Source organism: Podarcis pityusensis, assembly GCF_964106645.2.
Source record: "Podarcis pityusensis genome assembly, chromosome: 10".
Taxonomy (NCBI): Eukaryota; Metazoa; Chordata; class Lepidosauria; order Squamata; family Lacertidae; genus Podarcis; species Podarcis pityusensis.
Genome location: NC_138035.1, coordinates 20,779,261 through 20,804,590, shown reverse-complemented (window position 1 = coordinate 20,804,590; position 25,330 = coordinate 20,779,261). Strand labels below are relative to the sequence as shown.

The 25,330-nt window shown below is 42.8% G+C and overlaps 1 protein-coding gene across 6 annotated transcripts in view; it reads left to right on the top strand.

The window, feature by feature from the left end:
• The window catches only part of DENND5B (DENN domain containing 5B), a 94,965-nt gene that overhangs the window by 31,341 nt on the left and 38,294 nt on the right, over positions 1 to 25,330 (top strand). For 4 of the 6 annotated variants that reach the window (XM_081023935.1, XM_081023937.1, XM_081023938.1 and 1 more), the window contains exons 2-4: positions 12,268 to 12,333; positions 18,584 to 18,693; positions 22,966 to 23,632. In XM_081023935.1, coding sequence (XP_080880061.1) covers positions 12,268 to 12,333; positions 18,584 to 18,693; positions 22,966 to 23,632 — 843 coding nt within the window. The remainder of the gene's footprint in view (positions 1 to 12,267; positions 12,334 to 18,583; positions 18,694 to 22,965; positions 23,633 to 25,330) is intronic. The other 2 variants (XM_081023936.1, XM_081023940.1) reach the window with 1 other exon arrangement.

The window sequence follows — 25,330 nt, the reverse complement described above, 5'->3', positions numbered from 1 at the left end:
TAGCAGTTTGAAAGCACGTCAGAGTGCAAGTAGATAAATAGGTACCGCTCCGGCGGGAAGGTAAACGGCGTTTCCATGCGCTGCTCTGGTTCTCCAGAATCGGCTTAGTCATGCTGGCCACATGACCCGGAAGTTGTCTGCGGACAAACGCCGGCTCCCTCGGCCTATAGAGCAAGATGAGCGCCGCAACCCCAGAGCCGTCCGCGACTGGACCTAATGGTCAGAGGTCCCTTTACCTTTATACTGTAAATACATTAAATAAATTAACTCATCAAGTGTAAAGAGCAGAACTCATAAGAAGAGCGCTGTCACCAAAGGCCTCTTGGAGCACCCACCAGAAATCAGTCGCAAGATGGCCCCTACCCTTAGGTTCACAATCTAAAGAGACGCAGCACACGAGGGGGGGAAAATGGGAGGAGAGAGGGGAAAGCAAGCTCAAGCAGAAATTATTCCAAGTTCCTGTTCTTTTAACAGTTATATGGGCTCTGGGTGTCTTTCCCTTGATAAAGAGTGGTTCTTCCATGGAAGCACTATTCTCTCACAGATCAGATCCAGGAGCAGGGCAAGTGACCGTGTCCGACCCTGAAGTACAAGGCAGCTCCTGCCACACAGTTCTTCCGCAGGCAGCTGCCTTGATTTAAACAGCCTGTGCCCTAAGTATCAGCAGCACAAGCCTCTTGGTGCTATGGGAACTAGCAGTGAGCTGCTGCCTAACCCAACAGCTGGCTCTGCAGAGGGGGGGCAGCTTATCCTTGACACGGATCACATGCTTCAGGGCTTTCTTGTTTAGATAGACGATGGCGCAGAGCCCACGTCTGTGTTTTTAGACTTCTTATTTGCAGGTCTCTTTAGAAAACAAACAAACCACCAAATAAAAGATTTTCTATTCTGGGCGAGCACTTCCAAGGTGTGCCGTGAAATGCCTTCTCTTCCCCTCACCCCCAAGGTTTGCTTTTAACTTCTGCCGATTATGTCTCGCCCCAGCAACCTGACTCCTAGCACTTTTCAGCTAGGAGTCCTAACTCCTAACTACTACAGCATTTCCCATGTTTGTTGCCGTCCTTTTGTCTCTAATTTTAGCCCAGGGTCCTCATGCGTGGAGGGCGGGGTGACGGCAGCTGTCGGTCTGGCCCCCCATCCTGCTCATTCTCCTTCCTGGCAGGGACCCTACGCCCAAATGGCATTCGGCCAGATCCGGAGGCTTGCAATTGCACGGCGTCACCAGCAAAGACGGGGGAGAGGCAATCGCATGCATGAATAAAGGCACTGCCTTGGATGCAGCTCTTGTGCATCAGCTGGAGGAAGGAAGGTCGGGTGCGGGGCACTGCTGGAAGTATTTTACTCTGCCTGCCTGCTCTTGAGTTGCCAGACCTCTGCGGCTCCCCAGTGGGCTGACTCATAAACAAATATAGCCTGATCTGTGGGGCACGACAAATGGCAGCACCTTCCACAAAAGGCAGCTTTCTGGTTGGAGAATGTTGGCCTCTTCCACTTTAGCTTAGCCTCTTGTTGGGTGTGTGCCAAGGGATGGCACTTTCGGAATGTAAATTCTAGCCTTGCACTTCCTTCTAGTGTGCCAATGGAGCTGGCCGTGCCAACCGAGACAAGGATCTGGGCACAGAAGGAATGTTGCGGCTGGGGATAGACTATTAGTACGGATGTTTCATGGAGGGATTAAGAGGACATACTAGCCAGGAAACCATATACAGTAATGTTTCTGTAGCTAAACCAGATACCTCTTCATATTTTAAGCTTGTTATTTTTGCGGAGAAGCTGGTAAATTGTGGGCTGCATGATGTAACTGTTGGGTGGATTTGTAGCTGGTTGGCTGACCTAATCCAAAGAGGGCTCACTGATGGTTCCTAGTCGTCCTGGGAAAAAGTGACAAGTGGGATGCCGCAGGATTCTTTCCTGGGCCCATTGTTGTTCAATGTCTCTATAAACGACTTGGACAAAGGCATTGAGGGGATGCACGTCCAATTTGCAGATGACACGAAACTGGGAGGGATAGCTAATGTCACGGAAGACAGAATTGGGATTCAGGATTGGAAGACTGAGCCCAAACTAACAAAATGAATTTCAATAGGGACAAATGTCAGGTTCTACTCTTAGGAAGGAAGAACCTGCTGCACTGGCTTCTGTTCATTGCTCTTTTTCCTTCTTCCACAAGCACCAATATTTTTATGGTTTTCATGTGAAGCAGCGTTTGCCAACCTGGCACCCTCCAGATGTTTGGACCATGGCTCCCAGCAGCTGATGGGAGTTGTGGTTTAAAACATCTGGAGGATGCCAGGTTGATATAACTGCCTTATAGCACTGACTTATTATCATCCATCTTGACTTCTTTTTTGCTTTCACTTCTAGACTTTTACACTCTTCTCAGGATTATTCATTCTATAATGTTCTTTTAAAAACGTACAGCCAAAATCTGCATGTTGCAGTGTGTTTATTTTTTCTACTCAGACTGCACAAAATGTTTGAAGGTTGGTTGGCAGCTGTTTTAGAGCCTACCACATTAGCTTATCTGGACATTAAATCAACATGCACCTAGGAAGATGAGACTTGACACAAAGCTAGACATTTTAAACAATACTGTACTTAACTGGAAGCAAATCTGATTGTAAACTGGTCTGGGCCTGGTGTTCACGGACCCAGAACCAAGCTGTTGACAGTCACTGGTTATTGACAGTCACTTCCTTTCCTTTTGAAAGAGCAATTTAGTGAAAGGAAGGGAGATGCTCCAGCAACAGGGGTGTCTGGTGACAGGAAGGGATTGATTTGTTTAAAAGGAGAGGTGCATTTGGTCACGCAAAGCAGAGATGCCTCCCCGTTTGAACCCTGAAGCCTTCTGCAAACAATGGCATTTGCAACAGATTGACAGTTATGATATGAGATTGCATAATTTGTAGAGGCTTTGGGATTCTTTGTACATTATTCTGCTCCCCTGCAATCCGTGAAATATATCACCAAGCTACAGCATGTTGCTCTTGTAAAAGCCTAGTGTTTTATGGCTGCATGCAATCTACGTTTTGATAGAATCTAGCCTTTATAGCTAAGTTCAGCATTGCCCTTCAACTACCAGCCTGAGTCTTCTTCAAACTTGGGCTTTTGGTGTTGTTGGATTCCAGTTTCCATCATCTCTGATAAGTGGCTAAGCTGCCTGAGCATGACACAAGGGGACCTAAGGCAGAACAACTCTGTGATACATAGAATCATAGAGCTGTAGAGTTGGAAGGGACCACGAGGGTCATCTAGCCCAACCCCCTGCGGTACAGGAATCTTGTTGCCCAATGTGGCCCTCGAACCCACGACCCCGAGATTATGCGTCTCATGCTATACCAGCTGAACTATCCACATGTTCTTTTAATTTTTTGAAGAGTCCTCTCAAGTTCCAAACATGAGCAGAACAGCGCAAACTTTTCCAGCCTGTTGTATTTGTTTGCACAACCTGATTATTGAGTGCAGACCCTTTGAGTGCGTTTTTGTGTGTGTTTTTGTTTTAGCTGTGGCACAGCACCACTACGTAATGGTACGCCTGACAACCAGCTGTGTGCACCGGTTACCTGACCATAAGTAGCTACTGTAGCTATCAACCATTATTTATAAGCACACTGATTATAGTCATTACCTTGAAACACAAATGATAATCACTGTAATAGAAAGCTGGTGCAACACAGTGGCTAAGAAAAAGTGAAGGAATCCCCATCTCCTGACGAATGGGAGATCTGAACTTGCCCTGTGACCGCAGGAAAGCTCGCTCTGTTCTCGAGGTTGGATCCCTGCCTCCCACAGTACAAGGCTGGTAAAGTGTGCCTACCTTAAAAGCTTGTTTGTAAGGATTAGGGTAATCATAGAATTTTTGGAGTTGGAATGGGAGCATTCAACTCTGCAATGATAATGCACTTCTCCTTTAATTTAGTTTTTAGTAACTCTGCATTTTGCTGTTGCTTGTGGTTGAGGGACTGTTTGTTTATCAGGGACTATTTGTGTGTATAGAACTCAAGAGTTTGTTTAGGCCCTTTACAGATTTCAAGTTGCTTCATAAACATTTATTGCAGTGGTCCATGTGTCTTGGGAGTTTTGGGGGTCATTTCACCAGTATTTCAAATATGTGCTGTCCTAGTGATATGCCATTCTGTGCTCCTCTGGGAAGGCACAACATATTGTGTTGTGCCCCTGACTTGGGAGTAACGTGTCATTTTATAGGGCAGCTACTACTGTTTTGGCTTTAATTGTCAGGAGGCAGCCAAAGGATGGGCAGATGGCTCACAGTGTCTGTATTTAGGTTTCTTGGCAGCGAGCCAAACTTGACAGCTCAGTTTGTATTAAAAATACACAAAGAGTTTCAGATCTGGGGAAAAAAATATCTCACAGCTGCAAGGTCTGGGGCAGTTGTTGGAACTGATAAATATTTACAGTGCTTTAGAGGCTTCCCCCATGTGTATTGTGCGTGCACATAAATGCATTCAGGGAACAAACAGGCAAATCCCTGCAGTCAGTTCTGTATCCAGACAGTTTAAACCCAGAACTGTCATCTTTCAGAAGATGGTGTATAGATTTCCATCAGTCTTCCCCTCCAAGCTTCCTGTTGTGCAGAATCTAAGACCCTTCTCCAGGAGGCTTGGAGAACAATGACAAGGGAGGGGGCAGTTTTCAGTTGTGGCTCCCCCTTTGCTGAACGCTGTAGCCCCCGGTGAGGTTTGCCTCATGCCTATACTGGCATGTTTTCAGTGCCAGGTAAAAACTCACCTCTTTTTTTCTCAGGTTCTTGAAAGTAAACCTCTTGTACACTAGTTGCTCAGAATCAGAAGCAGGGAGAGGGTGACTGCTAAGGGAGCTGGGCATGTTTAGCCTGGAGAAGAGGAGGTTAAGGGGCGATATGATAGCCATGTTCAAATATATAAAAGGATGTCACATAGAGGAGGGAGAAAGGTTGTTTTCTGCTGCTCCAGAGAAGCGGACACAGAGCAATGGATCCAAACTACAAGAAAGAAGATTCCACCTAAACATTAGGAAGAACTTCCTGACAGTAAGAGCTGTTCGACAGTGGAATTTGCTGCCAAGGGGTGTGGTGGAGTTTCCTTCTTTGGAGGTCTTTAAGCAGAGGCTTGACAACCATATGTCAGGAGTGCTCTGATGGTGTTTCCTGCTTGGCAGGGGGTTGGATTCGATGGCCCTTGTGGTCTCTTCCAACTCTATGATTCTATGAATAGAACAATGTTATTTGCTGCTAGTTGTGCTGCCCAAGATTATTTTGGGTGGATTTTTATGAACTGCATGTGTTGTTAAGAATGTTTTTTATTATAATTTATTTTAAGAGCAAGCAGATATGTCGCTTAGAGACCTTGTTTGGGTAAGAAGTGGCAGGTTCAATCAATTATCATCATCATCATCACATGTATATATGTGGTAACCTTTTTTATATATATATTAAAAAAACACTTGCCTATGCAGAGTTCTTTGTGGTCCAGCATGTTGTCGAAAGGGTTCTTAACCCCAGTGCTAGCCCCTTTGATGTCCGCCAATCAGCAGTCTTTGTCCTAAAGAGAAGCTGTGCTAGATCAAGCCAAAGGCTGGTCTAGGTTGCATCCTGTTTTCTCAGTGGCCATGCAGGGCCTAATGCAGTCACCCTCTCCCTGCTTCTGATTCTGAGCAACTAGTGTACAAGAGGTTTACTTTCTCTGGCAGTGGAGGTATCTAAACCAGGGTTGCCAAACCACAGGTCATGCTAGCTAGGGATGATGGGAGTTGTAGTCCAACAGCTGGAGACCCAAGGTTGGGAAACCCTGAATTCTAAATGAAAGGTCCTGAAATAATCTGATACTAGGTTATATTAAAGATTACAGGTTCTGCTGCATGTCCCAATTGCAGGACATCACATGGTTTATGGCCACTTTGGTCATGGTCCCTCCGTGCTGTAGACTGCCCTCCTCAGAGAGACCTGCCAGGCCCCTTCCCCTTTGCTATGCTGAAAAGGCATGGCTATTTTTTTATAGAGCATTTTGTGGAGGCACTTCATAACAGTGGTTTGCTGTATCTTACACAGCTCTGTTGCTGGTGGTTTTTAACGTATATGTTGATTTGCTTTATTGAGAGAGGTGTTGTCGCTTTCCAAAAACAGCAAGGCACGATACAAACATCATTGAAAAACAAACGTATTTTTAATCTGTCTGGCACTTTGTAAGTTGGTTGTTTCACATTCTCTTTTTATGTGAGGCTCCTTTGGAAGGGTTTGGTATTTAAAAGCAGGATAAAAGTGCCTTAAATAACTAACTAAATGATATAAATAAGTAGGTAGTCTTGCTGCAAACACTTCACTTCTGCTACCTACTCATTAACCATGAATAAGCCACCCTAAAAACACCCCGACAGTTCATGATATCCCATTTTGATATGTCAGGTGAAGGTGAATGGGCTTTGTGGGAGCCAGGTTGGGACCTCTGAAGTAACCTGGTTTCTTGTATCCCACTGCATTGGTGGTTTTTAAAATGTATTTTTTATTAATTCTTTGGGAAATTTTTTTTTTATCACATACATAACTCCAAACATGTTGCACCCCACTACATTGTTGACATCTCCTAGGATTTTGCTTTTAAATAGAATTTTTTCCCTAGATGAGTTGAAAGGGCTTGACAGTCATGCCTAAGCTCACACCCTTGATTTTAACTGACATGCCAACGGAGGGTAGGAAACATTGATATGCTGGCTGCTGGAATAAGCAGTGACTGCCTTGGAAAAACGGTTCTTGAAATGTAGACTTAAGAAACGGTGTGGTGGTGTTGGGGGGGGGGTCATCTCTAGGCTGTAAGCCTTTTGCAATCCTGCTTGATTGTTCCACGCAGAGATTGGATAACATTTGGGGAAAGGCTGTAGCTCAGTGGTTAGTATGTGCTTTGCTTTGGGAGAGTCCCAGGTTTAATTCCCAGCATTGTAGGAATGTCCTCTGCTTGAAATGCCAGTCAGAATGGACAATGCTGAGCTGTTAGGTAGCTTCCTTTGTTCCTCATGCTAGGGTTATTTCTGCTTTATTCCCATATTTTATAACCAGCTTTTTGCCCTGTAACTGGAGCCCCCAGACATGTTTATGAAACCACAAACGTATTTTCTGGATATTGAATGCATTCACTCACACATTGGGCTGAAAAAGTGGCTGTATTCAGAGCTACTCATTGCATCTTGCTTGCAGCCTGTGGTTTGGAGCTGACCAGGGCTATCAAACTCAGCAATGCAGACCATGGTTAGCTGTGAAAATGAAAGGTGGGAGAAGAAGAGGAAGGAGCATGTCAGTTCTCAGAGCAATCCATGGTTTGCTTTGACAATGCTACAGCTGCACAGTTTCTCCGTAACTATAACTTCACTCCTCAAATATAGATTGGATGACATTTTAGCATATTTAACATGTTTCTGTAGTAGAATTTTAAGCACCAAACCATTTCATTTTCAGGAGTGTTATACATTATGCACCTGAACTGCTCATGTAGGTGCTAGGATTACCAATGGTGATAGATAGCATCTTTTGTCTCCCACTTCCATATTTCCTCTGTGGCTTTTGTCTAGGCATAAATGGAAAACAGAATATATGGCTAGATTAGGTGTGACAATATAAGCAAGTTTCTCAAGCCTGTTATACAGTGGTACCTCGGGTTACATATGCTTCAGGTTACAGACTCCGCTAACCCAGAAATATTACCTCGGGTTAAGAACTTTGCTTCAGGATAAGAACAGAAATCGTGCTCCAGCGGTGTGGCGGCAGCAGGAGGCCCCATTAGCTAAAGTGGTGCTTCAGGTTAAGAACAGTTTCAGGTTAAGAACGGACTTCCGGAACGAATTAAGTACTTAACCCGAGGTACCACTGTATTAGGATTTGGGGGAGGGCAGTGGGTGGTGTTGTGAAACAGTGCTGGACCTGGACTTCAAATCCTTGCATTTATGTTTGAGATCTGTTTACAGATCCATTCTCTGCTACAAAGCTCATTAGGTCGCTTCTGGCAGAGTTGGGATCCTTCTCAGCCTCAAGCTACCTCTTGCCTTACTGTGAAGATAACGAGGGGAACCAGATGTGATCACGCTGAGCCCCCAAGGAGGAAAGGCAGAATCAGGCTTTGGGGGATTAGGTCATAGGTCAGCCAGAGGAGATGTGTTGATGGCAGCCTCATAAAAGCTAGTGTCATTCCTGGATTGGAAAAATCTCCACTTGGAGGTGGCGGTGATAAAAACGCCACCACTGTGAGCATTAACAGTCTGGAAACATTTTGAATGGATTTATGGCAGCCGTCCAGAAATGGCCTGTGCTGCAATTTTATGGTTCATGTCAACAAAGACAATCAGTTAAATGAAATTAAACCCTGCTGTTGACTCATAGCCGTATAGTTCTTCTGAATTAACTGTGCATGCAAAAGATTGCAGGTTCATTACTTGGCAATTTTAGGTAGGGGTGGGGGAGGGCTGTAGCTTGGTGGGGGCGCATCTGCTTTGCATGCAGAAGGCTGCAAGTTCAACCCCAGTATCTCCAGGCAGGATTGGCAGAGATTCTGCCTGAAACCCTGGAGCGCTGCTGCCAGTCAGTGTAGACAGTACTGCACTAAATGGACCAACAGTTTGGTCTGGTTTAAGGCAGCCTGCCTATGTCCATTCCTTGTTTCCTATGATACAAGATAATAAGATTAACTTCGGGTTGTTCCAGGTGATCATCCCTCACGAACTTGCCTTCTTGCAAGGGTGACAGTGCTGTCTCTTTTAATGGGTATGTGTGCTGTATCGAAGCTTCACTCCGTGGGTGTGCCTTAAATAAAACGTTAGCAATCCTATGCTTAGAATGCTAGGACAGAGAGGCAACAGAAAGGAAATGTCTCAATTCCATGCGCGTTTGGCGTGGAGAAAAGAGAGGCTTGGGGCGAAAAGAAAATTGCTCTCTCCCATGCTTAGAATTCTGAAAATGCCGTTCTGCACCTGCTTACTGGTGCCTTTTGGTATAAGCCTTGCGTGTGCCAAGAGTATTATAAAATAGCTTGCAGCTAGCAGTCGAAATGCAGTGGGGGGTGGGGCGTCGAAGCCAATATATGCATGAAGTGGAAGTGATCGTATCTCTGAAAATTATGCATATGATACGAACTGTAATTGAGCTTTTAGTTCCTCAAGGCAAAGCACAGTTTATGTACGCTGGGTCTCTATTCTGCAAGCAGCCGTGTTGTTTGTGCTTGTGTGTGGCTTTCACTTGAATATTGTTCAGCCGGAATCTTAAGGTTTGGTCTACCTTTCAGATTGCAACACCGCCCCCCCCCTTGAATGTCTTTGTTATTCTGCTGGCATTTGGATGTGTAGCTATATTAAGAAACCAAAGCTGTTGGTTGGTATAACGTTACTCTCCAGGCAGACAGTGGAGATCCTTCAATTGAGGTCAGAAGGTGGAGGATGGGAAGGAAGTCTAGAATAAAACACCCTTTCCCAGATTGTATTTTTGAAAAGCTGTTGTTTAAAGCAGTCAAATTATTCTCTGCTGGAGACAAAACACACACATAGAGAGTAATTTGAAAAGGATTTCATGTGCTCTGTGAATTGTGTTATAGACCCAGCGAATCAAAATATGAAGAGTTTTATTGTACTCCGTGAATTAATATTCATTTTAATGGGTCTTGCTGATCAGTTTACTTCAGGGATTTGCATAACTTGTAGACTCAAGCAATCACAGCGAACTCCTTGCGTTAAGTGCATGAATACTTCATAGCAAAATGGGGCAGCCCCTTATTTATAAGCCCAGTAGACCAACATTTGATATAACTGAGCTCTTGGGGAATGAATGGAGGAGCTTTATTTGAAAATATTTGGGTGTCTTGTTCCTAAGTGTATTTGTAGGTCTTGCCTGTGCATGCCTCAGTTCTGTGTAGAAGCTAATCAAAGAGGAATGGCTTGCGGTAATGAGATCTCGGAGGCCATATAAACACAACCATTTTTGTCTGTCGTTATAGCACCATTAGTATACTGCTCGTGTATTCATTTCCATCAGCAGTGCAGGTTGACACTTCTAAGTGTTCAACCTGTTCTGTCTCTCTCTCACTTTTCTGTGTTTTTTGCAGAGCAGATGATCTCTAGTTTTAAAAACATGAAATGAATTAAAGAGGGCTGCCCAAATGATTAGTCTGGCTTTAGCCAATAAATTTGACCTTTAAATTTTAAGTGTTCATATTACAAAATCAAATCAAGGAGTATTTTTTTATAATTCTGAAGGAAAGGGACAATTTCTTTTAAAAGGGGGTGCCTATTTGCCCACTAAGTACCACTGAAACAAAAGGTCTCTGTAAGCATCATCTCAAAAAATCTGGAATGCACAAGAGACTGTTTACATTGGCTCAGCCTCTCCTACACTGAATGTGCCCCCTTCAACAAGCCCACATTTCATTGGCTGCGAGAATCAGACACCCACCCTGCCATCCATTCTAAGCAGGTGGTTTCAGGTCGCTGCAAAGATGTGCAAATCTCATGGGCTGCATAAATTTCTGTCAGAACTTAGCACCATAGTAAACCCAAATCGTATAGCAAAGAGAGGTGGAGTTTGCAATGTGTCTAAAATTATGCATATATCTCCTAGCTTAACCCACATCTTTAGTACAGGTAGTGCGTTCCATTTCTGCCAGTTGTGGCGAGGAGCAAAATGCTGCAGTAGGTGCTGAAGCTCTGTCCCTGACCACGGAAAATATAATGCTCTGTTTTCTCAGGTTTTACTAGGCTTTGCCCTCAAATTTTCATGTCTACATCTTTTTGCTGCTGTTGCGAACTAGAAACTTTTTTTCCAAATGGAAACCTCAGGTTCTCAGATTACTCAATTTTCATGTAAAGATGGCCTGTATGGAATCGTGCAATTGGTCCAACTAGCCTAACACTGTATATGGTGGGGTTGAGAAATCAGGAGCCCAACTCCCATAATCCCTGCCTGTCAGCCATGTGATTATGTTTTCTTTGGTTTCTTGTTATTGAAAAATAGAATAAATACCAAAAAGGGAGAGAGAGAATGGCATTACGTGTAGAAGCTTTCCTTGTTCTAAAATACTAATTCCTTTTCATTGCTGATTTTAACATCTCATATTTTGTTTGTAGATGGGGCAGTTCAGGTGTTGGCATTGCCCATGGTGGCAATCCACACATGTTGAGAGTGTTGCTTTTAATACTTACTTCCAAGCACCATCCAATCGCCAGCTTCCAGAACAATGGGCAGGCATCCTCCTTGCAATTTTGAGATCGCCCAGTTAATGCTGCCTCCTGGTATCCAGCCCTTCTGTTTAACCCTGTCATTCAGGGCCCAGGGAATGGAGAACCGTATCCCACCCTCCACACATTTGGGGCTGCAGGGAATGCTGCCTTGGGGAATCCTTGCACTTCCTTATTTTCTCACAAGGTCAGGGAACCTTTAGATTTCCAGACTCCCACCACGTCTAGCCAGCATGGGAAATATTCATGGGTGATTAGAGTTGTGCTCCAACAACACCTGGACACTCAATCCTGAAATGGCTTTCCCATGTGCTGGCCAAATGCTGTACGTAAGTAAATATTCCCAGAGTATTTTTGGCCACTACATGGTAGTTTGATTGCCATAGTACTTTTCTCATAGTAGGTGTTCCTTTAGTCCAGGCATAGAGAGCGTGCAGCCTGCCACGTGTTGTTGGACTACATCTCCCATCATCCTCAGCCAGCAGGCCCAGTGGTGATGGGAATTGTAGTCCGGCAACATTTGGAGGACCTCATGGGTGGCTTCTGACATATTCAAGCATTAACTTCTAAACTGTATTGTACTGCACTGTAACCTCTTAGAACACAGATTAAGGATCACTTGCTTAAACTTTATAGAATGCTTCCCCTTCATTGATGCTCGTGTGGAGGCAGCGATATCTGAACTACCCCCTAGTGTGTTCCATTGCTGTTTACTATCACAGACAATGCACAGCCCATTTGGAAAAGCAGCACAAATTTGAAATGATTGAGCACATTAAAAAAAACCTAGTGTTTGTCTCAATTGGGTTCCTGCAGGAGACTTTCCTGGTGGGCTGAGCTCTATGTGGATATGTGTGTGTGTGTGTGTGTGTGTGTGTGTGTGTGTGTGTGTCTGTCCATCTTAACATGCATTGTTCCATTCTTTTGCTTTCTGTCAGAAGCAGTGGAAGGAAATACTGCTACTTCATGGTGCATGTCTCCTTTTCTTAACCATGTTTTTGTGTGTGTCTGCACTTTCTGTTCATTTTGTTCATACGTGCTTTTTGTTTCTGTTGTGTTATGTAGTCTTATACCAGTGGCTAGAAGCCGATCGTCATGGCAGGAGCTCAGATACTGCAAACAGAACATCAGGTAAAAAAAAAAAAAGATGGCGGATACTTACTAATTTAATCTCCAGATTTCCTGTAATCACACCCATCTTGCACTTTAAATTCAATTGAACACTCTTCCTTTGATTGGTTCAATCTTGATTGATTCCTTGTAATCAATAATCAATAAATTTATTATTTCCCGTCCTACCATCCTGTATGGCAGATGTGGTTATATGCCAGAAGAAGACAATCTTTTTGTTCGGTCTGGAAATGTCCCCTACAGCTACCCTGAATAATTTTTAGGATTTCCTGTGAAAGGTCATAACAAGTTTGTTTTGCTTTAATCCTGTCCTCCTACCTTCAACACAAGTTCCCAGAGCGGCTCTCAGTGCAAAAAAACAACCCTGAAAACAGCATTGAATTAAGAGCAGCATCAGTTCTAGCAAAACATCAGTTGCCTGACTAGATAGAAATTGAATCAAGATTCCCCACCCCCCAAAATTCTGGTACCAAAAAGATTACAGATTTTGATACCAGGTGTACCTCTCCAGGCGAAGAGTTGCAAAACTTTGGCCACCATCAAAGGAAAGGTCACATCTCCAGTTGCCACCTGCCTCGCTGACAGTAGTGGAATCTGGAAAATTGCCCTTTAGGCAAGCATCTGAGTTTATAGGCAAGTTCTTGTGGGAGGATGTAAGATGCATAAAGTAATGTTTTATCTTCTGGAACAAAGATGGCATGCTTTGGCATGCCAGCTACTGGGGGGAAATTGCGGGAGAAGGAAATTGCTCTCACATTCTAACAGTTCCTAAGGAATGGTCTGCAGTAATAACTTTAGACTTCCTTTTCTTCTTCCTTGTTTCCTTGTTCCTTGCTGCTTTTAATCGGCATCCTATTCCTGCATTGATTACACATTTCAAATACTCCCAATGTCCAGGTTCCCAGTTGATTTTCAAACCCATTTGTTTTTGAGAAAAGTGAAATATTTTAATGTTAAGCATATTTTAATCCTGATTAATATATTGTCTGCAATATTTTTGAAGCACTGTTGGCTACTTATCTAAGAACACTATATGATGCAACTTTAATTTACAGCTTAATGGAAACCACTTAGCTCCCCATATAAAACAGAGAGGTGCTAATTTAACAGCAGCATCCATAACATTTAGTTACACATTTGTAAGCCTAAATTGCCCTAGATTTTGCAGGCAGACAAGAGAAAGGAGTTAGCTAATTATAAATGTTTATTTTGTTCATTCTTGCATTTACATTCTGTCTTTACTCCAAGGAGCTTGAGGTAGTATACCTGGTTTTCTCCCTTCTCATTTTATCCTCAAAACAACCCTGTGAGGTAGGTTAGGCTAGAAGACAATGGCTGGCCAAAAAACAGGGTCTTGGGGAATGCTCACTATGCACAAAAAGAGGAGCCCGATGTGCACATAGGAGATATTGTTCTTTTCATACCCCCTGCACATACAAAACTTTCATATTGGCATCAGAGTCTCTAAATAAATGATGATCTTGCAGTATTTTGCAAAGGGAATGACTTATGGCTGCACAAAGTTGCTGCCCACCGGCCCCCTTCAGAAGGATGAATACAATATATGCACATTCAGCTGAATGCAAGGAGGTTCTTCCACATTGGTTCCTGAGCACATAGAGAAGACTATGTTTATGTGCTCAGGCAAACATGGTTCGGTTTCCCCTTCAGACCTTTTGCTTAGCAGGTGAAGGTCAGGGTGGGTCCCACGAGGACACTGGAGCCAGGGCATGACCCCCCCCATGTGTCCTTAATGCATGGAAGAATAACTTCAGAAGGTAGATACTGACTAACAGTAACAAGTACAGTGGTACCTCGGGTTACATACGCTTCAGGTTACAGACTCTGCTAACCCAGAAATAGTGCTTCAGGTTAAGAACTTTGCTTCAGGATAAGAACAGAAATCGGGCTCCGGCGGCGCAGCGGCAGCGGGAGGCCCCATTAGCTAAAGTGGTGCTTCAGGTTAAGAACAGTTTCAGGTTAAGAACGGACCTCCAGAACGAATTAAGTACTTAACTCAAGGTACCACAGTATGTTGCATTTAAGAAAGTCTTACTTTAACAATGAAATCTGACTTGAAAACCAGTGTAGCACAGTGCCTAAAAGTGTTGGACTTGGACCATAGAAATGTGTGCAAATCTCCGTTCATCCTTGATGAAATTTTAAAGGACGCTCAAAAAATGAAACGTTACACTAGTAAGCCAGTATTTACCCTTATTATTAGTCGAATTTTGCAACATTTGAAACTTCTAAATCGGAGACTCCACAACACTGAGAGCTTGTAATAAAACATACTGTTTTATATATATTGTCAGACATTCACAGTTCTCTTTTCTGGAGACTCATTTTTAGTAGAGTTTTCCCTTCAGCTTTATCTTCATATATTCACTAGAGGAAAAAATGGCAACAGATGAATAAAATACGACTTTATTGCATCACACGCATTATTATTTCTTCAATAATTTCTAGCCCTGTTGCAGGTCTGCGTTGGGTGAAATCCTCTTATTTTTTTATGCTCTGCAGTTTCCATTAGTTTGCATATCACTCATAGAGTGCCACTGCAATGGTAATTTATTATAGTAGTTTTCTCTTGGATTAGGACGTAAAGGCTTACTGCCATAATACTGCCTATTATGGGATTTTAGAATGAGTGTGAGTGGGACACAGCAATATTTACAAAGGCTTAGAAAGTAAATAAATTGCACCATTTTCTGTATTTCAGAACATGTTTGAGTTCATGACTGCAATCCTGTGCACATTTATCTAGCTAGGTAGTCCCAATAAGTGCATTCAGACTTACTTTTGATGAATAGTTTTGTATTTCCCGCATCTTGCCAAATGTGAATTAAAATAAGTTACTGAGCCAGTGCAATTTGTAAGTTAATATTATAATTATTAACTTATGACACCCCCAAGACATGCATTCCTCACCTTTGCAGGTGCTTGAAAACATCTTTATTTTTGCAGTACAAAGTAAGCAAAAGTAGAACTACTGGAACTCTTCTCAGTGTTTGGCTTTGTGGATTATATTTTTTTCAGCTGAGAAAGTAATTAATTCTAGTGATACAGTTATCCAGCAAAATGATTTTTGTTCATCTTTAAAATTTCAAAATATGCAAGTCTCAAATACCTAGAAAAACCTACAATTATATATTAGATGCCAAGATCCATATTTATTGCTGTGAGGGTGGTGGAGCGATGCTTGCTCCAATTCTCATATGAGTTTTCCAAACTTCAAAGCACTGGCTGCAGTACACCACAACATATGCACCAAGCAGATAAGTCTACATAACTATACAATGTTGCTCTACAACAAGCAGTAATCTGCACCATTCGTTGCAGTGTTTTCAGTCCTTTGATTGGCAGCCTGTATACACATGTGTATTTCTCTGTGTTGTGTTGTATTTAGTCCTCTTTTGCAATTGCTTTTCTAAACTGGGCCTTACTACACATTGCATCTTTTTGTGTTAGTAGCTATTATTTTTTCTAAAAAGCAAAAAATGAGCAGGACATTTTTGTCCAATTTAAAGCAGAGACAGGAAAATGTATGTAAATGTGTTGAGGTGTATATGTTCTGGGAAAATAACAAACTGAGAATGGCTTTTATGAGTCTTAAAATATGTTTACTTTTAGGTGTATATTCTAAACAGATATATTGCTGAAAAAATGAAAGTGGTGAATTTGATGAGACTCATAGCTGGAGATGTGTTTATTGTACATCTTTGCTTGATGGGAAGCTGTTTTATCGAGTTTTTAATATTCTGTTGGGAGCTGCCCAGAGTGGCTGGGGACACCCAGACGGATGGGCGGGGTATGAATAATAAATTATTATTATATATTATATTACAGCCTTCCCCTGGCACAAGTGTATTACAAGATAAACATTGGCTTGCTTCTGTGTAAAGTTTCAAAATGATCCTAACCAGCAGATTGTACCTTGCTGAGTTGAGTGAGAAGTTCAGCAGTTAACGGACAGGCCATTTTCTAAGGGCAGGTATGGTTTACTAGAAGTTGCTAGACTACAGTTTAATAGACTATGGTTTACTAGAAGTTGCTAGACTACAGTTTACTAGACTATGGTTTACTAGAAGTTGCTAGACTACAGTTCCCATCTTCCCTTCCCATTGGCCATATTGGCTGGGGCTGATGGGAGTTGGAGTGATAACAGCTTCTGGGGAGCTGAAGTTTAGCCACATGAGCTATGGGGCTTGAGGGTGCCTTATGTCTAAGGTGCATTTTTATGTAGTTTTTATGATGCACAAGGATTCTGAGATAAGACTTAGGAGTTCCTGAAGAAATGTGGAACTACCTCAACAGAACCTAGTATCTTTCTTGTAGGTGATAACAAGTATTGATTGTTTTCTATCTAGGATTTTATAGTAGGAATGGGGAACCTGCAGTTCTCCAGATGTTGTGGGACTCCCAATTCCCATCAGCTCCAGGCAGCTGGGACTGGGCACAGAAGTTAATTTAGGGTCTTGCCATCAACCCAACCCTTTAAAGCAGAGGAAGGGTAAGCTCCGTTGCACAGTAGAAATCTGTTCCACTAGCAGAGAGGGGGGATCCACCAGGACCTTATAACACTGGTCCTGAAAGACCTACATTGGCTCCCAGTACATTTCTGAGCACAATTCAAAGTGTTGGTGCTGACCTTTAAAGCCCTCAATGGCCTCTGTCCAGTATACCTGAAGGAGCATCTCCACCGCCATCACTCAGCCCAGACATGGAGGTCCTCCTCCGAGGGTCTTCTGCTGGTTCCCTCACTGAGAGAAGCGAAGTTACAGGGAATCAGGCAGAGGGCCTTCTTGGTAGTGGCACCCTACCTGTGGAACACCCTCACTTCAGATGTCAAGGAGATAAAGAATTACACAACTTTTAGAAGACATCTGAAGGCAGCCCAGCATCAGGAATTTTTTAATGTTTGATGTTATACTGTGTTTTTATATATGCTATAAGCCTCTAGAGTGGCTGGGGAAACCAAGCCAGATGGGCAAGGTATAAATATTATTATTATTATTATTATTATTACTACTACTACTACTACCACTAATGCTTACTACTGCTGGATATAGTGCTATACTTTTGGGGTGGGTGGGGAACGAGGGGCCAGCATTGAAACTGATGGTGCTAAATTGAATGCCCTTCGCCTTGTTTCTCAACCAAGAAGAATGTTGTGGGTTCACTTTTCCTTTCTGAAGTTCCCATCTCCTGAAGTTTGGTGCTATCACTGTCTAGGGCCAGCCTGAGATATTTTGCCACGTGAAGCAGGTGGCATAAAGCACACCACCATAGGCAAGTCTCCCGTGCAAGCCCAGTTGAAATGAACTGTGGTCTCCTTATGCAACTTATATCCAGTTGCGCTTTTGCTAGAGAACTCTGGTGACACCATACCTGTTAGGCATTACAGTGTTCAACATGGAGGTTTTCAGAAGTGCAAATAGCATCTGCTTGTGGTGGGCTGATAATTATCACTATCCTACCAAGTGGCTAGAGAGAATTCAATGCTTTCCTCCCTAATGGTGCCAGTGGGGCATTTCCTGGGTTTAAATCACCTTGGCTGCTTGCTAGGATCCTCATACTTTTCAGCCCCTTTCCCTGATGCTTTTCTGCATTAAAAACAACAGGGCTGCATGATCAGTGCATAGATGCAGTTAACATAGTGTCTTGGCCCTTTGCAGAGATGCTGAAACTTCTAGGTCTCATTGAGCAGGAGTTTTTTGGAGTGCCTCAGTGGACCTTTCTACCAGCTTTTTCTTAAGTAGACAAACATGAGCATTCCTCCCTTGATGATGGGGAGCTGATCCCTGGATCACATTTTTTCACATTTGTTTCTTATTGCAGACACTGTTGTATACCATGCAAGTTCATGTGTCGCCCTTCTTCCGCTGATCTTTCCGCCACTATGCCGGAGATTAGACTGAATACATTAAACTTGGGCAAGAGTATTAAGTTGCCAGTGTGGCTCACAGCCATTCTACAGCAGCCCCTAATGACGATTGTGAGTTTTCAGCACTGCTTTTAGTAGCTTTAAAAAGCAGCCACATCAGTTCAAATTACAGAACCAAGTTAACTGAAGGAAGGAATGGCTGAATGCATCTTGTGCACGTCCTTTAGACCTTCCTTTTCTAAAAGCCGATGAAGTAAAAACGTACATGTCTTTTCCCTCTGCATTTTCTTCTTTGATCAGATGTTGAGCAGGCCAGATGTCTTGCAAACCAGTTGTTGTGACTATTGTGTTTATTTGTTGCAGGAGAAAACTTTGACCAGAGCCCCTTAAGAAGAACTTTCAAGTCCAAAGTCTTGGCTCACTTTCCCCAGAACATAGAGTGGAACCCCTTTGATCAAGATGCAGTCAACATGGTATGTAGAGAAGACTCCTTCCAAAGAGAGGGCTCCTCCTTCCATTATTTTCCCCATCTCTGTAGGAAGGCTGGTTTCTCTTGCATGCTTCAGCCTTCCTCTCTTCCTATCTCCTTCAGCCACAGTGTGAAAAGTAGGCTGGGGAGGCTGGGGAAAGTAGCAGTGTAGGATTTTGGTGTAGTGATTGCTTAAGGCTGCATATCAACTTGAAGTCCCCCCCCCCTTTTTTTTAATGCGCCGAGACCCACTGAGTTCCATGAAGCTTAATTTCCAAGTAAACGTAGGCTTGCCCCCTAAATTTAAGCAGAGAAGCTTTGGGTTAGTTTCCCCTTCTGTTTCCTTGTTGGCTTTTAGGCTGTCACACTGAACCAGTTTTCTGCTTGAAAGTGTTCCTTTCAAAAGGAGTACGATTTTCAGATTATCCTTTGTCAACTGTTATTGGTGGAACACTAGTTTTGCCAGTGAATATTACTATTGTATAAAGCAGTATTGGGCAGAATTCAGGCTTGGCAGAACCTACTGTTTTGCTTTGTTTACTAGATCTCAAATTTAGAGCTAGGTACAAAATAGTGGCAAGGGATTTATTATTGGAATTACAGAGCAATCTGTCTGTGAAGCTTCCTCCCTTACTTCTTTGTGGTCCCAAATGCATTCAGAAATTCAGCATGCCTCTTCTGTTCAGAGCCACCTGGTGATCCCATCTACATTTCAAGGTTAAGGCTCATCTTATCAGCAAGCACAGCCATAGAATCATAGAATTGTAGAGTTAGGAGGAACCCAAGGGTTATCTAGTCCAACCCCCTGCAGTGCAGGAAAGCATCCATGACAGATGACCACCCAACCTCTGCTTAAAAACCTCCAGGGTTTGTTTATTTATGCTCCTGACTCTTAAGCAGTCTATTGTCCCAGACTTACAAGCCTCCTTCCCTCTCTTACCTGTTTTCTCTCCCTCCCGTTGTCCCCTTCTGTAAGCTCTCAGTTCACCACATTCATGCTCATTTCCCCTATTATTGCTTCAATCAGTATCTTGCTTGTCCTTCTCCTCCTTTTCATGCTCTCTCACAGGCTTTCATTCATTCATTCATCACTTGTTTTGCTCCTGTTTCCCTTCTGGGCAGGCCGGTCCACTGTCCCTCAGAGCTTGTGGGGGGCCGGACTATATTTTGAAAAAGAAAGAAAGAACGAATTCCTATGCCCCACAAATAACCCAGAGATGCATTTTAAATAAAAGCACACATTCTACTCATGTAAAAACATTCTGATTCTCAGACCGTCCGCGGGCTGGATTTAGAAGGCGATTGGGCTGCATCCGGGCCTTAGGTTGCCTACCCCTGGTCTACAGTCCTCATCAGAACCAAGACGAAAACAGAACAGGCTGCTTTAGGCCTTCTTCACTTCCTGACCTATTAATGACACCATTCTATATGTTGATGGGGTGAAAACAATGTGCTAAGATAAATAATCCTTATGGAGCTGTTTCTGCCCGAAATCTTGTTTGTTGTCATTTTAAGGGCTGGGGAATAAAAGCCTCACTTAAGAGAGCATTTCTCTCTCCCCTGCTAACAATAACCATAGGCGGTTGCTGGCTTTCGTTGCTCTTTTTCTTTTAGTATTAGTTTTGTCATTGCCTTGCATTTCTGCCTGCCTTTTATATAAATAGCAATTGGTGGTCTTCCTTGGAGGCGAATGCATGAGCTTTTTTGAAGGTTAGCCCATGGGGGAGCTTTCTGGGACTGCTGGATGCTAAACGGATTGCAAATGGCTTCTGAGAAATCTAGTTCATGGAAAAGGAGATAGGAAGGGGGAATCCTTTTCTAAACTGCAGCTCTCCATTTGTACTGAACCTTGCAGGATGTAACACACATTGAAACCTCTGTTTTCTCACAGACAGCAATGGCTGCTTTTCATCCTGCACTTAAATTATGGGGGATATCCCAGGTGACTCATGTCCTTATCCATTGGCAAATGTAAATGTTCCCAAGCTGTTGCTTCTTATCCTTTCTTGCTTATTCCTCACCCCCACCCTGGGAATTAGTAATAAGTCCTTTCTATGTGACTATTTTAGGATCTATGAGCCTGGAAACGTAAGGGTGAGTAAGTCATAGCCCTGAAAAATGGTAGATCCTGCCGCAATCACTACCCTTGCTTGATCTACTCCCTACTGGCAGAATATTATTGGCTAGAATTGCAGCTGCCAAACAGTCTAATGAATATATGTTCATTTAATGTATTATTTCTTGGTTTGATTCCATTTGTGAATCACATCCCATATAATATCTCAAAGCATTTTCACAGGAAAAAAACATCAATGAAAACGTGTGTTTATGAATAGACATGCATTTTCCTAACTTGTAAGTGTACTTTTGACAAGAAAGAGTTGATTCCTCACTCTGGACAGTGACAAGACCCTTCTGCAAGTCCCTCTCACCACAATACCTCAGGAGGACCACAAACAGAATTCCTTCCCCATCATTAGGATTGTGTTGTCTGGTACTAGAGGAGGTGCACATGCAACACCTTGTGCCCTCAGCTGTTTAGGGCTTTATAAATGATTGTCAATACCTTGAGTTGTAGCCACTAGCTTACAGGCAGTCCTTGCTTTGCAGTTACTAAATGCCCAACAAGACTCAGTCTCTGGGTTGTGGGTTCAAGCCCCACGTTGGGCAAAAGATTCCTGCATTGCAGGGGGTTGGACTAGATGATCCTCGTAGTCCCTCCAAACTCTACAGTTCTGTGATTTTGAATGTGTGTTTACTGTGGATGTACACATCCAACAGGGGCTTGTGTTATACATGATCTCTCTCTCACGTGCAAACACCCAGGCACACGCAAATTATATATAAATATTTTGAATCTTCTGTTAAGTGGCAAACAAGCCCACATCACATACCTCAGTGAGGCATTTCCAAATTTATGCTTCCTTCCATAGATGTTGTCCTGTCTACCCCAAATGTATTTTGTTGTTGTTGAATCAATCTCAGTTTTAAATCTAGCCTGGAAAATCTCTGATTGCAGGATGTGGTGGTAAAAATGCTGCCCTGTGAGCATTAACAATCTGGAAACATTTTGAATGAATGCATGGCTGCCATCCAGAAATAGCCTTTGTTGACATGAACCATAAAATTGTAACACAGGCTATCAGTTAGATGAAATTAAACCCTGCTACTGAGTCATATCCATACTGTTCTATGCATTAACTGTAAAAGGGATTTTGAGGACCCAGTCTGGATGACTCACAGTGATGACAATACTAGATCTACACTTGCACGTCTCACTGTTCTGCTTCCAGTGCCAATGGTTGAGTTGCATTTCACGTCTGGTAAAGCAGTAATTTTAGTGTTCTCTGTAGCTAGCGGCATTGAGTGAGAATAATGGGATTTTACCTTGTTGGATGCTAAATACGGTTATGCTTTGCCTTTACCTTTACAGTCAGTGGTGTCCAAACTTTTTTCAAAGAGGGCCAGATTTGATGAAGTGAAGGGCTTTTTTTAGGATTGAAGTTGTTGAGGTTTTTTAGGATTTTACCCCAGGAAATAAACTGCCACAGAGGCTGGATTAAACCAACCGGCGGGCCGTATTCGGCCCCCGAAACGGATTTTGGACATGCCTGCTTTACACCTATGCTTCCACTACCAAAATTAATAAGAACATACATTTCTTTGTAACTTGTATAAAGTTGCTGCAGCTATTTGTTCCATGGGGAATCCTGGTTGGGTTTTCCTTTCTTCCTTTTTTCTGATTGCGGTTTCCTTGAACAATTCAGCTTTTGCTTGCTTAATTTTTTTTACCAGTAAATTTTGCTCCCTTTTAAGAATTATGTGTACTCCACATTACTGACAAAGGAAATAGAGGAGCTCTTGTTCGCTGCATTATTGAGATACTCACATTTAACTCATGAGGCTGTAAATGAATTTATGAACGGTGGCAAATGGCTGTTGCAGTATAATTGTGCAAAGTCATTCCGTTTGCTTCATAAAAAATACAAATTAAAGGCTATGTCCTTTTGTGCTTGAGGCTGGGAATCTTATTTTCAAGAGTGCAGATTTTTTTTTTTTTAATTAACTGGTTTAACAAGATAGCTTTCTCCAACTTCTTCTGCCATAAGCATCTCCTGTGCAAACCCTCTTGAACCAAACAGGAATTATACAAATGGCGTGAGCTCCTGGACATTGCCTTGGGGCCTGCACAAGAGAAACATCCTTGTGGGTTACACCAGGTGAAATTAGATGAGCTACTGATGTGTTGTGTTCCCCCTCCCCACTCTTCTTGCAGTTATGTATGCCCAAAGGGCTATCCTTCAGGACTCAGACCGATAACAGAGACCCCCAGTTCCACTCGTTCATCATTACCCGGGAAGATGGTTCCCGCACTTACGGGTTCGTACTCACCTTTTACGAGGAGGTCACGAGCAAGCAGATTTGCACAGCTATGCAGACGCTTTATCAAATGCACAACGCAGAGCAATGCAACAGCGTCTGCGCCTCGTCGTCGTGCAGCATGGACTCCCTGGCAAGCAGCCTCGACGAAGGTGACTCCACATCGCTGGCCAAGATGCAACGCTACAACTCCTACGATATCAACAGGGACACTCTCTACGTCTCCAAGTGCATTTGCCTCATTGCTCCCCTTCCTTTCATGCAAGCCTGCAAGAAATTCCTCATCCAGCTTTACAAGGCAGTCACCTCCCAGCAACCTCCACCTTTACCCCTGGAGAGCTACATCCATAACATTCTTTATGAAGTGCCCCTTCCGCCTCCAGGAAGGTCTCTCAAATTCTACGGGGTCTATGAGCCTATCTTTTGCCAGAGACCCGGGCCTAATGAACTCCCGCTATCCGACTACCCTCTCCGGGAGGCCTTTGAGTTATTGGGTTTGGAGAACCTCATCCAGGTTTTTACGTGTGTTCTCCTAGAAATGCAGATCCTTCTTTATTCTCAAGGTAAGCTGACTTAACTTTTAGTTCAATCAGGTTGCTGAGTTTTCGTCTAACTTGCCCACATGAATGGTAATAGCGGGGGTGGTTTTTTCAGAAACAATGTTTTTAAAAGAACTGACCTGAAACAGCCAAACAATATCTTTTAAAGCCAAATGCATATATCTTAACAGAGTGCTCTGCATTCTCCTACAAATTTAGTCTAAGCACCAACTGAAGATTCACCATCGTTGCAAAGGCTGTGACTGTCTTCCAAGAAAATTATAACCTTCAGGAATACAGCAGTTTCTGTGGAAAGACGTTGCTTATTTTTGGGTGTTAACCCTTTTGACTGCTTAGCTCAGAGCATTTCACACCAATATTTTTCTTAACATATTTAAAATAGTTTGCAGGGTCTTCTGGACTGACTTTTAAAAGCAATTACCTCACTTTTTAATATTTCTTCTGTATCTGAATTTCTGTGCTGCCCCTTTGAAGGCGTGTGTGTGCACACATGTATTTTATTTGCCTATATATCATGTGTGTGTCATGAATATTGTGGGAAAGTGTGCGGTCCAACATTTTCAAACTTATCCTATTCTGAGGCTGTTAATACAGCTTCCTGAGGATAAGTGACAAATGCTACCAGCACAAGACTGCTACCAGAGAGGGGTGAATTAAATTGTTAACTCTGCAGAAAGGAGGAAATCTGTTTCGGATGCGTGCCTGCAAGCAATTTAAAGAAGAGTTTAAATTCTCCTGGCCTTGCAATTTAAGCCTTTTTCTGTTCATAGGCATTTATTTGTTGTTATTTAATTTAAAGATTCATATTCTGCCAGGGCAGTTTACAAAAACAAGATACTACATAAAATTAAAATATAACTAAGAACTAGGGGGGAGGGGAGAGGATTTTTTAATTATAGAGGGGAAAGTTTTAAAATTGGAAAAAAAAATGGAAGAATAAACATATCCTTGCCTGCACTGAAAGGACAGCAATGTTGGTGCCAGATAGATGAATTCAAGTAGGTTTGTCCCTCCAGATGTGAGGCTGCCCTCCAGATGTGGGGCTACAGCCCCCATCATCCCTGACTATTGGCCATGTGGTCTGGGGAAACTACATTGGCTACCCCCTAATTTATTTATTTTGTGTATTAAATGTGTAGCCCATTCTTCCTCCCGAGGGAGCCCAGAACTGCAACCACCAGAAAGTTAAGAAGGTAGAATTAAAAATAACACAACAACAACAAAATAACTATGTTTTAAAATAAAATTTAAGAAGAAAGACATCTGAAACAGTTTTTTAAACGAATAAGGTAATATATAATTTTTTTAAAAAATTAAAGAACTCTCCAAAACTTTTTCCATCGTACATACTGGAACATTTTTGTTTTATGAAACTGATGATATGTGTTCAGGATATGTGTGGAAGAGTGTGCATGATCGTTGCTTGTCAAACCTTATGGGAGGAGCCACATTTTCACATTCCGTCACTAGGGGAAACTCACTTTGTGGTTTTGTAACAGGTGGCACCCTGTCTTTGGAAGGCCAGTATTGTCATCCTTCTGGTGCCTGGCTAATTCTTTTTTAATTTTCTGAGGCTTTCGAGGTTTTGGTATGTATTAATACATTTAGATCCTGCCTTTCCTCCAAGGAGCTCAAGATGGCATATGCAGACCTCACAACCACCCTGTGAGGTAGATCAGGCTGAGAGACAGTGCTGGGCCC